The 16,261-nt window shown below is 38.3% G+C and overlaps 1 protein-coding gene across 1 annotated transcript; it reads left to right on the top strand.

Annotated features, from left to right (window-relative positions):
* The first annotated feature begins 11,063 nt into the window (after positions 1-11,063).
* LOC143273949 (uncharacterized) lies at positions 11,064-12,907 on the top strand. Its single transcript, XM_076574774.1, has 3 exons — positions 11,064-11,264; positions 11,326-11,495; positions 12,084-12,907. The coding sequence occupies exons 1-3, from the start codon at positions 11,111-11,113 to the stop codon at positions 12,606-12,608; spliced, it is 849 nt and encodes a 282-aa protein (XP_076430889.1). The 5' UTR covers positions 11,064-11,110; the 3' UTR covers positions 12,609-12,907.
* The last annotated feature ends 3,354 nt before the right edge of the window (positions 12,908-16,261 follow it).

The following is a 16,261-nucleotide window of genomic DNA, read 5'->3' as shown; positions in this document are numbered from 1 at the left end:
GATAAAATGTCTCAGAGAGACACATGTCATCATCCCCTAAGCAGTACTATAAGGGATAGATAAGAAATAATCCTGCAAAAGGCAGAGCAAAGACAAATTGCATGGCTCTATGTGGATTCCTATTGTTTTATCTCTAAAGGAGCTAGTTCCAGGACCCAAAGAATTAAACATAATATCAACTGAAGGCAGATGGTGCAGAAATATTAGTGGGGAAAAATGAATGACTGGACAGGACAGGGAAGAGTAAGCCGAGAATTAAAAAACAGTGAAACTTGCTTTTAGGGCCATGCCATGGCATGAGCTTTGACAACCAGAGAAAGACTGATTGTATGAGGGAAGAAATTTTGCATCAAGAAGAAAGAAAGGAAAGGTATAGAGGTATAATGCAATGACAGTTTCATGGTTGTGAGATCCTGAGGGGGAAAAAGGACATGAGGCAAGGCTACAGACTCACCTGTAACAAGAATGAGCTTGGCCATGGTGCCTTTAGTACTGCTCCAACAGGCTTCAAATGGCTTTTTATACCATCTGAGGGCCTACTTATCACAAGGGCTTCTAAATAGACAGCGTTTAACCAAGAGGTGTACATGACTAATCATTAAATTTGCAGATCTCCTTAGCAGATTTGGCTGCTTATTTATCTCACTAATGCCATAATCTTTCCTGCCCTGTGAGGACTAATTAACACCATATCTCTTTATAAGGGCCATGTTAGACCATTAGACATGACCTTTAGGCTTAAAAGCTTTTTTGGCTGTTCCCAGTGTGGACAAACACCTGTTCATATACTAAGTTAAGTTTCATTTTGTGGACATTTCGTACCTGGTATGAAAGCATGTTCTTACTGCAAAATAAATACTATAAAAACCTTTGGAAATTATTAGCTGTTTGTAAAAACCTTTTTTATGGAACTTCCACGTTTAACAGGTACAGTAAGTGCCTAAAGAACTTTTCCTCTTTGGGGAACCCTTTCTAAACATTCTGTCCATATCTATTCTTATGAGTGACTTCAAGTTATAATTATAAGGTAATTTGGCTTAAGAATTTAAAGACTGAAAGTTAATTTTGATAATTCCTTCTAGTCAATTTCAACTTTAGCCAAAATGTTGTATTCACTATTCCTGAGACTAACTTATATTTATATTTGTATATATTAATATATATTATATTATATTACATATTATATAATATATTAATATATTGTGTTTATATGTTAATTTAATATTTATATAATAATTTATATACTAATTTATATTTGTAAATATTTAGAAGGCAGTTTAACACCATTTTCATTTTGTAAAACAATATAAATAGGTTCTCCAAGCTCTTGAGTGGATTTGAAGCACCAGTCATAAATTCCCTCCTGGTGAACAGGCCTTAAATCCAACCACAAAGCTTTTTGGTACCCCCATAACAGTCACTTCAGTACTGTAGCAATAAGACTATCTTGCCTGACAAATTAGCATTATAGTACACATTATCTACTGCCTTGTAAAATGATTGACTCTCCTTCACTAGAAGCCTACAAAGCACCTTCCAACAATATGAAAGATGGAAGCTTCCAGTTGAGTTCCAACTTAATTTCTCTGTGCCCTACATAAAAGTGTGTAGTTTCGTTGGCAATAGGATCTAACTACCTAGTTTCTTCAGCAATAAGTTCTAACTATCCAAGAGCAATGGCAACAGCCTGAATTGTTTGGGGGACTACCATGGCCTTCCTGATTAACAACCATATGGAGATATCCCATGCCCAGCACTGGAATTTTTGTTTATTTAACCTATGGCTTCTAGGAATATCATCCACATACACAAGATACTTCAGTTAAAACTCCTCAAAAATTTTATGTTTATTAGATTACAGAGTAATATATTTCCATGTGGTTTTAAATACATCATATATTTCCATGTGGTTTTTCATACATCCTAAACTTTATTTAGTGCTCCTCTCTCAATTCATCACACACACACACACACACACACACACACACACACATTATTTTCTCATGTTCATGTCCCATATCATGCTAGTTTAAACCTTTCCACTTAGAGAATTTCTTTATCTACTTCCATAACAAATGTGGTCTATTATATGTGTTCCACCTCCTTGTAAGGACTCTTCCCAATCCCAAGAGGCCCTTCATAGCTTTCTGGCCTCTATAGACATTTCAAGTTAAATGCACAAATCTAAAGATCCAAAGCTAATCTGTGTATGAGAAAAAAATATGTGGCATTCATCTTTCTGGGCTTAGGTTAACTGGTATATTTCGCAGTTTCATTCGTTTCCCTACACATATTCCTTTATATGCACATTTTTATTTTCCATTCATCAGTTGGTGGACATCTAAGCACATTTCATTTCCAACCTATTTCAAATAGAACAATAATGAAAGTGGTCATGTCTCTGCAGTAGGAATGACTCTTTGGGGTATATGTCCAGTGGTGGGGCTGGGTTATATCACAGCTCTGTTTTTACCTTTTTCTGAAACCCACATGTTGAGTTCCATTGTGTCTGTACCAATTTACATTCCTTCTACCAACAGTATATAATGGTTCCTATTTCCACACATCCTATTCAGCATTCTTTGTCCTTTGTTTTCTATATGATAGCCATGGTAACTGTGGTGAGATTGAATCTCAAAATAGAATTTTTCTTTTACTTTGAGATAATATTATTACATCATTTCTACCTCCACTTTCTGTCCTTCAAATCCTCCTTTTTTTTTTTTTTTTTTGGTTTTTCGAGACAGGGTTTCTCTGTGTAGCTTTGCACCTTTCCTGGAACTCACTTGGTAGCCCAGGCTGGCCTCGAACTCACAAAGATCCGCCTGCCTCTGCCTCCTGAGTGCTGGGATTAAAGGCGTGCGCCACCACCGCCCGGCTCAAATCCTCCTATATAACCTTTCTTGCTCTCTTTGAAATGCACACTTTTTTATTAATCAATGCATGGCATATATGTATATGTAAATCCTGAGTGCTGGGATTAAAGGCGTGCGCCACCACCGCCCGGCTCAAATCCTCCTATATAACCTTTCTTGCTCTCTTTGAAATGCACACTTTTTTATTAATCAATGCATGGCATATATGTATATGTAAAACATATACATTCCAAACTATAACCTGCTTAGTCTATATAATGCTATTATATGTATGTTTTCAGTGCTGACCATTTGGTATTAGATAATCACTTGGTGTGCTCTTCCCTGGAAAAAACTATTCCTCCTACTTTTAGCATGCCTTGGTTGTCTGAGTTCTTTGTGTAGTATTGAGGTAGCACAGGCTTTCCACTTCCACTTTGGCATGTCTATTGCTGTTGTCCTAGTTCAGATCATGTTTTGGCAATCATGTTAGTGAGACTGTGGGTGTAATTTCTGACATTAGCAGAAGACACAGTCTTCTGGCTCCTACAGTCTTTCCACCCAACTCTTTCAAAATGTTCCCTGAGCCTCAGGTTCAGGAATTCTTTGATGGATATATCCATTGAGTCTGGACTTCACAACCCTACACTTTAATTGGCTGTAGATTTCTATACTTGGCTCCTAATATTGCAAAGAAATTTTCCTTGATAGTGGGTGAGAACTACACTTATCTGTGGGTATAAGGACAAATATTTAGCATGCAGTTAGGAATTATCCTGATCAGTAAAGTGGTGTTTGTGGTTTCTCCTTCAAGTTCCATTAATTCACTAGGAATAGATAATTGTCTAGGTGTCTAGTATCAAGCACGGTTTCCCACATTTTGGGTGAATCTTAAGGTAAATTAGAGAGCTGTTGGTTCCTACCAAGATATGCATGACACTAATACACTCTTAAGGTTATCTTACAGTGCTGGTCATTGTTGTGGTTCATAGGTGTCATAGCTGGGTAGGACTGCTGATTGTTTCCCCATTTGGAAGTGTGGCTGGCACCTTCTGGTACTATGCAAGCTGATCCTCTGAGAGGAGACATTTAGGTAAGTTCCAGGTCAGAAGTCTCTGGGCCCTGTGTATGAACTGTACAATGTCTTCAGCAATAGGGACTTATCTTACACCTCTGGGGAGCAACCAAGGGCAATAGTAATAGTATATAAAATTTGGGGAGTCTCTTGGACAACTGTAACCAACAACTCAAAGGACCACTTCTCATATTTGATGTTGGGGTTTTATTAGATGGTCTTTAGGTCTTAGAGGAAGAATTGTCAGCTCACTTCAGAAATTTTCATAAATATATGTACATTTATATCTATACATACATGCATATGTTTATCCACAGATGTGTTTATTATAGTTTTTAGGCAATTAGTTAATAGGATGATTGATTATGACTTGTTCAGGCATCCTTACCATTATTTTATCAGGCTTATTCTGTATTTATCTCTATCCCCCCACTAACTAGAGACCCCATTTTCCCCATTTCTCTGATCATGTCATTGTACCCTACGATACCCTTCTGTTTCTCCCTGACACTGTGATCCCAACAGTGATCCTTTTTTACCTTCCTAGTTTTTGCTGTTACCTAGGATATTCATATACATCTGAGGATTTGGAGCTAGGAGCCTCCAGTGGAAGAGAATATACAATGTTTGTCTTTCTTGGTCTGTGTTACCTCACACAATAAGATCCTTCCTAGTTACATCCATTACCTTCAAAGTTCATGATATCATTTTCTTTTAGCAGCTGAATAGTATTACATGGTGTGTATGTACCAAATTTTCATTATCCATGCATCAGTTTAAGGGCATTTAGATTGTTTTCATTTGCAAGTTATTATAAATAAAGCAACAATGCACATGGATAGAACCTTTTTTGAGATATTTCTTAGCCAAACTTTAGAATTCTTTCTCAGGCCTCAGGCCCAGTTTTTAAATAGGTCAGTTGTTTTATTGATTCCTTTTTTTTTAGTTCTTTATATATTGTAAATATTAATTCTCTGTCAAATGTGTAGACAGAAAAGATTCTCTCCTAATCTATAGGCTTCCTCTTCAGCAGACTGATTATTTCTTTATTTGTACAGAAGCTTTTCAGTTTTGTGAAGTACCACTTCACAATTCTTGGCCTTAATGTTGTTGATTTGTGATGGTATTGTTTGTGCTCTCAGTGGTATTCTGTGTCTTAATAATTATGGTCTTGTATTTCTTTCCATAATCTCTCTTCTATGCTCAATCCTCTCTTCAATGCAAAATATGGCTTCCTGGTTGTTGGTTCAGTCTTTGTGAGTCTCCATGAGCCATGTTAGTTGATTCTGTGAGTTTTCTTGTGGTGTCCTTGACCCATTTAGCTCCTAAAAACCTTTGTCTCCCTCTTCTTTAGATGTCACCAAGCTCCACCTAATGATTGGCTGTAGGTCTGCTTCTATTTCCATTGGTTGCTGGATGACACCTCTGTTGCTGGAGGGCTTCTCTCCAGGTTCCCCAAGCCCCACAGTCCCACAATCCACTTATAAAATAATCACTCAGATGCTTATATCACTTATAAACTGTATGGCCGTGGCAGGCTTCTTGCTAACTGTTCTTTTATCTTAAATTAACCCATTTTTATAAATCTATACCTTGCCACGTGGCTGGTGGCTTACCAGAGTCTTTACATGCTGCTTGTCCTGGCGGTGGCTGCAGTGTCTCTCTCCTCAGCCTTCCGCTTCCCAGAATTCTCCTCTCTTCTTATCCCACCTACTTCCTGCCTGGCCACCTACTTCCTGCCTGGTCACTGGCCATCAGTGTTTTATTTATATAGAATGATATTCACAGCACACCTCTCTGTTGACACCTGAGCTAGTCACCAATCCTAGCACCTCCCATAGGCAGGACAGACTATAGGTCAGAGGTTACAGATATTAATTTTTAGGTTGTTTATAATATGGCAAGCTTTTCTTACTCTTTCAATTTTGCAGATAGTTTTACTGAGGATGTTAGTCTAGGCTGGCCATCATCTTTCAGGACTTGGAATGCATTAATTCATGCTCTTCTGTATTTTAAAGTTTCAACTAAAAAATCAGCTGTTATTCTGATGGGTTTTTCTTTATATGTGAGTGGTGCTTTTTTTTCTCTTGCAGTTTTCAACACACTTTCTTTGTTATATATATTTAGTATTTTGATTATATAATAGATATGTCTTGGGGATTTTTCTTTTCTGGTCTTGTGCATTTTGTGTTCTACAGGCTTCTTATATCTGTTTAGCTGTGTCTTTCCTAGTTTGGCGATGTTTTCTTCTATGATCTTCATGAAACTACTGTTTATTGACTTGGGATTCTTCACCATCATTTATGCCTATAATTTGAAGGTTTGTTTTTGTTTATGGTGTCCTACATTTCCTGTCTGCTCCTTTCCTATGTGTTTTGTTGTTGTTGTTGTGTGATATTTTGATTACATTATGACAATAAAGTTTCCTTTTAGTAGAGGGTAGAACTAGCCACTAGCTGACCAAAATTAACCATGGTGGCCTTGAAGGACTGAGGACAGATAGGAAACAGTAACTAGTAGAGTGGGGCTGAGAGAGGAGTGGAGCCCTTTTGGATTGAAGATCAGGAAAGAGAGAAGGTCAGTGGTGGCTTCTCCATTGCTTCTCTCATCATTCAGGTTCTTACTCCAATAACTGACCCCTTATTTTTTATTGATAAGTAATAATTATAATTTTAATAATAATAATAACAATAATAAATGCTTCACATGGGTCACAAAATCACAAGATAGCTGCTTACCCCTGGCTTCTCAGTCACTGCAGCCATCAGAATTGGCTGGCTTCTCTTCTCTTGCCCCAAACCCTCTGAGAGAGTCTGGGATTTTCCTGTTGCAGCCTCTCTACAACTGCCTCCAGCTGTGGCACAAACTCCACAGGTCCCAAACTCTACAGGTGCCTGGGCTCCAAATGCTGGAGTTAGCTGCCCATGACCAGCCAGCTCTAACATCAGGCAGGTCCCACTACAAATGCTTCTTCTGCATGTTCCCCTGTGTCCACTTTTCAAATGGCTGGCTCCTTGGCTCATTCTCACTGTGGGATGCAGGCTTCCCATGGACCCCCTCTTTGGGCTGCTGCCACATTAGGTTTGCCACCTCCACACCCACTTGGGCTTCTGTTGTTTTGCAACCTCCACACACTCTCAGCTCACACGTGAGCAGCTACAGCTGCCCCCAAACAGACTGTGCACCAACTGTGTCTCTGTCCAACTGTGCAGCAGCAGGCAGCCACACACTTCACTGTCATTGTCAGCAGGCCTGTGAGACAACTGGGAATTCTTAAGGGGGCAGAATTATTTTAAAAAAAAAAGAAAAAAGAAAGAAAGGTTTTCTTTCTCATGTTAAAAATGGGAAGGAATATTACAATGGAGGGAGTTAAGTCTCTGTGGGATGGATAGATAATGGAATAATTAAATGAACAGATAATTAACTTAGCTGGGATTTACATAATGTCAATTGTAATCATTATCAGTTTGGTAATTCTTGTTTTATCCCTTAAAAAGCTGGTTGATATCAGTGCCAAATACAAAAAAAAAATGACTGATTAGATAAAATCCTTAGAAAAACAGACAAATTGAACTAAGAAAAATATTCACATAGAGACAGAGAAGTTTAGAACAGAAGTTACCACATTATTACATTATGAAACTGAAGAGAAGCATTCCAAGATTAATTTATCTAGTTACCATTTAAGAATGACCACCAAGCCGGGCGGTGGTGGCGCACGCCTTTAATCCCAGCACTCGGGAGGCAGAGCCAGGTGGATCTCTGTGAGTTCAAGTCCAACCTGGGCTACCAAGTGAGTTCCAGGAAAGGCGCAAAGCTACACAGAGAAACCCTGTCTCGAAAAACCAAAAAAAAAAAAAAAAAAGAATGACCACCAAATGATAAACATCCAAAGGCTATTCAGAAGTTAATGGGTCCAATAGAAAAGTTAGATTTGAAGAGATTGAAAGAAATAATAGTTTCTGATGGTATGCATTCACTTTTGTGAAGCAGATGTTAAAATCGTGGGCCACTCAGAGTAGAATTATTCCACAAGACAAGAAAGATTTAGTTACAGCAGTATTGGAAGCTAGTCCTCAGTTACAGTGGTGGAACTTGTGGAGAGATGAAGCTAGGGACTCAAACAGCAAGGTAGGGTTAGAGGTTATGAGATTTCCCAAGATCAAATCCTCAGTAAGGGACATTATACTGATGTGGAAAGATATATAGTAATCATATCTTTGCCATATGCCATACAGCAGCTTTGAATGCTTTGGACAAGATTGAAGAATCAGAAATTCTACAAGGGAACTCCTACAGCTGATAAGCTCCTTCAGTAAGGTGGCAGAATATAAGATTAACTCAAAAAAATCAGTAGCCCTCATATATACAAATGATAAATGGGCTGAGAAAGAGATCACAGAAACATCACCCTTTACAATAACCACAAATAATTATAAAATGCCTTGAGGTAACTCTAACTAAGCAAGTGAAAGACCTGTACAATAAAAACTTTAAGTCTCTGAAGAAAGAAATCAAAGATGCTATCAGAAAATGGAAAGATCTCCCATGCTCATGGATAGGTAGAATTAACATAGTAAAAATGGCAATCTTACCAAAAGCAATCTACAGATTCAATGCAATCCCCATCAAAATCCCAATACAATTCTTCACAGACTTGGAAAGAACAATACTTAACTTTATATGGAAAAACAAAAAACCTAGGATAGCTAAAAGAATCCTGTATAATAAAGCAACCTCAGGAGGCATCATGATCCCTGAAGTCAAGCTCAACTATAGAGCTATAGTAATAAAAACAACTTGGTACTGGCATAAAAGCCAACACATGGACAAATGGAATCGAAGTGAAGACACTGACATTAATCTGCACACCTATGAACATATGATTTTCAACAAAGAAGCCAAACCTGTACCATAGAAAAGAAGAAAGCATCTTAAACAAATGGTGCTGGCATAGCTGGATGTCAACATGCATAAGATTGCAAATAGATCCATATCTGTCGCCATGCACAAAACTCAAGTCCAAGTGGATCAAAGACCTCAACATAAATCCAGTTACTCTGAACTTGATAGAAGAGAAAGCAGGAAGTAGTCTGGAATGCATTGGAACAGGAGATCACTTCCTGAATATAACACCAGTAGTAGACAGAGAGCAACAATTAATAAATGGGACCTCCTGAAACTGAGAAGCTTTTGTACAGCAAAGGACATGGTCAATAAGACAAAATGACAGCCTGCAGAATAGGAAAAGATTTTCTCCAACCCCACATCTGACAGAGGGCTGATCTCTAAAATATATAAAGAACTCAAAAAGCTAGATTTCTAAATACTGAACAATCCAATTAAAAAATGGGCTACAGAGCTTAACAGAGAATTCTCAACAGAAGAATCTCAAATGGCCAAAAGGCATTTACGGAATTGCTCAACATCCTTAGTCATCAGGGAAATGCAAATCAAAACAACTGTGAGATAACATCTTACACCTGTCAGAATGGCTAGGATCAAAAACACTAAAGACAGTTTATGTTGGAGAGGATGTGGAGCAAGGGGAACACTCCTCCACTGTTGGTGGGAATGCAAACTTCTACAGCCACTCTGGAAATCAGTATGGTGGTTTCTCAGAAAATTGGGAATAAGTCTTCCTCAAGACCCAGCTATACCACTCTTGGGCATATACCCAATATGCTCAATCTTACCACACGGACACATGCTCAACTATGTTCATAATAGCATTATTCATAATAGCAAGAACCTAGAAACAACCTAGATGTTCCTCAAATGAAGAATGGATAAAGAAAATGGGGCACATATACACAATGGAGTACTACTCAGCAGTAAAAAATAATGATATCATGAAATTTGCAGGCAAATGGATGGAACTAGAAAATATCATCTTGGGTGAGGTAACCCAGACTCAGAAGGACAAACATAGTATGTACTCACTCATAAGTGGATACTAGATGTGAGGGAAATGATGGCCAGACTACAACCCACAGCTCCAAAGAGACTAGCTAACAGGAAAAGACCCTAGGTGAGACACATGGATGACCCTGTGAAGGAGAAGTGGATGAGATCTACATGAGTGGACTGGGTTTGTGGGGTGGCAGAAGCCAAGGAGTGAGGGATGAGAATATAGGGAAATGGGAGGGTCAAGCTGGAACAGGGACAGAGTAGGAGGGCAGGGAGGAAAATACCATGATAGATGAGGACATCATGGGAATAGGAAGAGGCAGGGTGTTGGGGAGGCTCTCAGGAACCCACAAGGATGACCCCACCTTGTACTGATGGCAGTGGTCCAGAGGATGCCTGGACTGGTCTACTCTGGTGACAGGTCTAGCGAATAACCTGTCATCATAGAGCCTTTGTCCAGTGACTGATTGAGGCAGATGCAGAAAGCCACGGCCAGGCACCAGGCTAAGCTCCAGAAATCAAATTGATGAGAGAGAGGAGGGATTCTGCAAGCAAGGGATGTCAAGATCATGGTGGGAGGACATGCAGAGATAACCAGCCACACTAGTAGAAGGCCATGAACTGTGGACTGGTGGCTGTGGAGCCCCCATGGGACTGGACTAGGCCCTCTGGATACAGAAGATGGTTGTCTGGCTTGAACTGTTTGGGGGGCACCCAGGAAGGGGTATTAGCATCCATCCCTGGTGCATGGGCAAGCTTCTGAGAATCTGGTGCCTGTGGTGTGACACCTTGCACAGCCTTGGTGCAGTTGGAAGGAGCTTGGACCTGCCTAGGCTAAGTGTGCTGGGCTTTGCTGACTCCCCATGGGAGATCTTGATTTGGGGGATGTGGGGATGTGGGGTGGCTTGGGAGAAAGAGCTAGGGGTGGGAGGAGGGAGGAGGGAGGAGGTGGAATCTGTGGATGGTATGTAGAGTGAGTAGAAAATTTCTTAATAAAGAAAAATGAAAAAAAAATGAAGAATCAGGAAAAAGGGTCAAGCCATTTACCAAAATTATATAAGGCCCAAAAGAAGACTTTACTGATTTTTTTTTACAAAGATGGACTTCAGCTGTAAATAGAATGATATCAGAACTAGAAGTCAGAAGAATATTAATTGAAACTTTGGCTTTTAAAAATGCTAATTCAGGAGGCTCGGCTTGAAGAGAAGCTGGTGCTGGTGGATTCGTGTGCTGTGCTGTGAGTTCTGCTGCAGGGAGCTGAACAGGGAACATGGGAGAGCTGGAAAACCATGCTGTGAATGCAGTGACCTATAATGATGTGCATGTCGACATCACTCAGGAAGAATGGGCATTGATGGATCCTTCACAGAGGAATCTCTACAAAGATGTGATGGTGGAGACCTATATGAACCTCACAGCTATAGGTTACAATTGGGAAGATCTTGAAGTTGAAGAACATTGTCAATGGTCTCAAAAACATGGAAGGCATGAAAGACCTCATACCACAGAGAAATCCTGTGAATATATGGGGTGTGGTTAAGCCTTTGTATGTCATAGTCATGCTCAAAGGCATGAAAAAGCACAAACTGAAGAGAAATCCTATGAATATAATCAATGTAGTAAAACCTTTGCACAACACAATCATCTTCAAAGGCATGGAACAACACACATGGTTAAAAAACCTTATAGATGTAATCAATGTGGCAAAACCTTTGCGTATTGGAAAGTTCTTCAATTGAATAGAAGAACACAAACAGGGGAGAAACCCTATGAATATAATCAGTGGGGTAAAGCCTTTGCACAGCACAGTCATCATCAAGGACATAAAAGAACACACACTGGAGAAAAACCTTATGAATGTAATCAGTGTGGTAAAGCCTTTGCTCATAACAGTGCCCTTCAATTGCATGAAAGAACACATACTGGAGAGAAACCCTATGAATGTAATCAGTGTGGTAAAGCCTTTGCATGGCAAAGTGATCTTCAAGTACATGAAAGATCACATACTGGAAAGAAATCCTATGAATGTGTTCAGTGCGGTAAAGCCTTTGCATGGCCCAGTCATCTTCAAGCACATAAAAGAACACATACTGGAGAGAAACGTTATGCATGTATTCAGTGCGGAAAAGACTTTGCGTGGCCCAGTCAGCTTCAAGTACATAAAAGAACACATACTGGAGAGAAACCCTATGAATGTAATCAATGTGGTAAAGCTTTTGCACAGATCAGTTCTCTTCATGGACATAAAAGAACACATACTGGAGAAAAACCCTATGAATGTAATCAGTGTGGTAAAGCCTTTGCTTATCACTCTCATCTTCAAAGACATGAAAGAACACATACTGGAGAAAAACCCTATGAATGTAATCAATGTGGTAAAGCCTTTGCACAGCCCAGTCATCTTCATGGACATAAAAGAACACATACTGGAGAAAAAACCCTATGAATGTAATCAGTGTGGTAAAGCCTTTGCTCATCACTCTCATCTTCAAAGGCATAAAAGAACACATACTGGAGTGAAACCATACAACTGTAATCAATGTATTAAAGACTTTGTCATCACAATGGTCTTCAATTTCATGAAAGAAAACATGATTCAGAAAAACCCTATGAATGTAAACAGTTTGGTAAAGCCATTTCACAGCCCAGTCATCTTCAAGTATATTAAAGAACACACACTGGAGAGTAACCCTATGAATATAATCAATGTGTTAATACCTACTCACAACACAGAGCAACCATATAACCGTAAATCTTTTAGTGTGTAATTTATCTCTGCTGTGAATATCACTCTGTGTAAATAAAATGCTGATTCGCCAATAGCCCAGCAGGAAGTATAGGCGGAACAAGCCAAGAGAATTCTGGGAAGTGGAGGCTGAGGCAGAGAGGCACTATCAGCCCCTGTGAGAAGTAACATATTAAGATAATGGTAAGTCACAAGCCATATGGCCACTTATAGATTAATAGAAATAGGTTAATTTAAGGTATAAGCACAGTTAGCAAGAAGCTTGGTCTAAGGGTAGATAATGTACTTTCATTGATTGTTGCTTTGTCAAAAGTGTAGGGAAAGGGGGCTGGGTAAAGAAACCCAGAGTAACCCTGGGGCCCACAATTAGGGAAAAATGACACAGAAAGGCCAGTTTAAAAAAAAACACACTTTGGCTCAAATCAGTGCCATCTCTGCCCCTGGCCAACTGACTTGTGAAACTAATCAACCACAAAACAGGATAATAGAATCCTGTCCCTAGGGCCCAGAACCAGGGAAAGAAATACAACTTATGTTAAATTTTGGACCTGAGCCAGAGAAATGAACCAAGGAAACATGCCCTGACTCTGAAACTGGTGACAAAATAATACTCTTGGTCCCTAGAATCAGAGGTACCAGATAATATAATAACAGTGACATTTACTTTAAAAATCTGGTGTGTGTGTGTGTGTGTGTGTGTGTGTGTGTGTGTGTGTGTGTGTGTGTGATATGTGACTATGGGTTCTTAGGCCACGACAGAAGTGTGAAGAATAGAAGACAACTTTGTGGGGTCTACTTTTGTCCATATTCATATAGCGAACCAGATGAGGTCACAGCCTTGTACAACACAGACATTTCTAACAGAGCTGTCTCATTGATGCTGAAATAAGATTACCTGAAATATTAAAACAAGAAAATATTGTTTTTTTCTAATTGAAAACATTTTATTTTAAAGATAATGGAAAATAGGAGACATTGACTAATAAATACTATTTGTGAATAAAAACTAAAAAAAATGCTAATTCAGAATATAAAGGGATGATTAGGTCTTTAAATGCAAGATCAGGGCCTATAGATGATAGACTGGAAATACAACTGATACTGAATCTCACAACAAAGGCCAATATTGGATAACCAGTGCAGATCAACTTGGGACAGGTAATGTAACCCTTTGCCATTGGGAAACACCACTGGGTGCCTGAGGCCCCTGTATTAAATTTGGTTCAATCATTGCCTATCAGCAATGGGGAAACTCCTCCACAGACTGATTAAAAGGCTTAATGCCTATTATGGAAAAACCATACTTCTCTAAATAACAGAACAGATTTAGAAGATGAAACAAAATTTTCAGGAGAAACCATAAAGCAAATATTTTGACAAATTCTATAAATGATCAAAGACCAAAGTTAAAAATATGTATAAGTGGGATTGAAATTGGGGATTTGGTAGACATAGGGACAGATATAACAATAATTGCACCAAAATCTTAGCATCTAAATTGGTGTCTTCAGGAGGTAAATGTTCAGCTTTTAGAAATTGAAACTTTATCTCAGGTAAAACAAAGTGCAAGATGGGTCAAATCTATAGGGCTGAAAGGACAAACAGTGGTTATATGTGGTTAATATAGCAATGAATTTAAGGGGATGTGATTTGTTACAACAATGGAATACCCAGATTAACATTCCTCCAATCTCAGAAACAATCCATAAACTAATGTATGTTGCTGAGAAAAATATTCAAAGGCATTATAAAGAACAGTCACTGACCATTCAGGTTATACATAAACAGCACAACAGCTGATGATCTTTCAAAGGTACCAATAGCCCTACCTTTAAAATGGTTAACTGAACCCTGTCTGGGTGGAAAAATGGCCTTTGACAACAGAAAAACTGCAGGCATTAGAACAGCTGGTACAGGAGCAGCTAAGTACTTAACATATTGTAGAATTTACCAATCCTTGGAATTGTACTATATTTGACATTAAAAAGAAATCTGGAAAATGGAGAATTATAACAGATCTAAGAGCTATTAATAAGGTGATTCAGCCCATAGGCTCCATTAGTCTGGTATTCCCTTGCCTTCTCTATTACTTATAGAATGGTCTATTATAATGATTGAGTTAAAAGACTGATTTTTTTTACTATATCATTTCAAGAACAGGATAGAGAAAAATTTGGCTTCACAGTGCCTACTATAATTTCCCACCTCTTAAAAGATATCAGTGGAAAGCTCTTCCACAAAGAATGTAAAACACCCCTACTTTGTGTCAATATTTGTATAACAGCAATTGGAAATAATTTATAATCAGTTTCCTCACTATATAATTTACCATTATATGGATATCTTACTAGCTTATTCAGATGCAGATACATTAGGGAAAAATGTTTGAAAAAGTAAAGAAAATTTTGCCTTGTTGGGGATTACAAATTGCTCCTGAAAAAATACAAAGAGGAGATAATATTAATTACCTAGGGTATAAGATATGCTTACAAAATTCAGCCACAGAAAGTAGAAATCAGGAGAGAACAATTATGAGCTCTTAAGGATTTTCAAAAATTGCTGGGAGATATTAATTGGCTATGGCCCACAATTAGATTGACAACTCAAGAACTAAATTATTTCTTTCAAAACTTACAAGGTGATAAGGATGTAAATATTCCAAGAAAATTATCAGCAGAGGATAATAGAGAATTGGTTTTGGTAGAAAAAAAACTGCAGAATGCATATGTGGATCATTTGGGTCCACAGATTGATTGTATTCTGGTTATTTTACCTTCTACACATTATCCTACTGGAATTCTAATTCAGAGAGAAGATAATATCTTAGAATGGATATTATTATCACACAATCAGAATAAAAAAAAATTGAAGACCTATGTAGAAAGGGTTTCTAAATTGTTCCTGAAAGTAAAATTAAAAGTTCAACAATTAGCAGGAATAGACCCAGAAGAAATTATACTACCTTTTACTGTGACTGAAATGTCCTCATTATGGACAGAAAATTAACACTGGCAAAGACCTTGCAGTAGGTTTTTGGGAGAGATTAGCAACAAATATCCCAAAAGCAAGAGATTTCACTTTGTAAAGAGAACTAATTGGATCTTTCCTCACATTGTAGGGGAACACCAATTTCTGGAGCCCCTACATTCTCTACTGATGGAAACAAATCAGGAAAGGCACATTATATAGTCTAGAAATTTAAGTAAAGTGGCTCAAAGCCCTTATGATTCTGTTCAAAGTCAGAATTATATGCTATTCTTATGGTATTATTAGATTTTTCCAGAACCTCTTAATATAGTTACTGAATTTTAATATGCAGAGAGAGTTGTTTTACATATTGAAACTGCTGAACTTATTCCAGATGACTGAGAATTAACTTTTTTATTTATTCAATTACAAGAAATAATCAGAATTAGAAATCACCCCATGTATACGACACATATCAGGTCCTATATGAGTCAACCTGGCCCTCCAGCACAAGATAATGTTGAAATTTATTAGCTGTTGCTAGTAGGAAATGTGCTAGAAGCCTCAGAATTTCATAAGAAGCATCATGTTAATAGCAAGGGTTTGAAAAAAGATTATCCTATCACTTGGCAACAAGCCGATGAAGTTATAAGGAACTGTCCTACTTGTTCTTTGTATAATGAAATGCCACTATCTACAGGAAGTAAC

This window comes from Peromyscus maniculatus, chromosome 6 (assembly GCF_049852395.1).
Source record: "Peromyscus maniculatus bairdii isolate BWxNUB_F1_BW_parent chromosome 6, HU_Pman_BW_mat_3.1, whole genome shotgun sequence".
Classification (NCBI taxonomy): Eukaryota; Metazoa; Chordata; class Mammalia; order Rodentia; family Cricetidae; genus Peromyscus; species Peromyscus maniculatus.
This window is presented reverse-complemented; position numbering and strand designations above follow the sequence as displayed.

Excerpts from the sequence above, each read along its gene's own strand:
- LOC143273949 (XM_076574774.1), top strand. The coding sequence starts at position 11,111 with ATGGGAGAGCTGGAAAACCATGCTGTGAATGCAGTGACCTATAATGAT. Across the intron at positions 11,265-11,325 it reads TATGAACCTCACAGCTATAG|GCATGAAAGACCTCATACCA; the intron begins GTTACAATTGGG and ends AAAACATGGAAG. Across the intron at positions 11,496-12,083 it reads ACACAATCATCTTCAAAGGC|ATAAAAGAACACATACTGGA; the intron begins ATGGAACAACAC and ends CTCTTCATGGAC.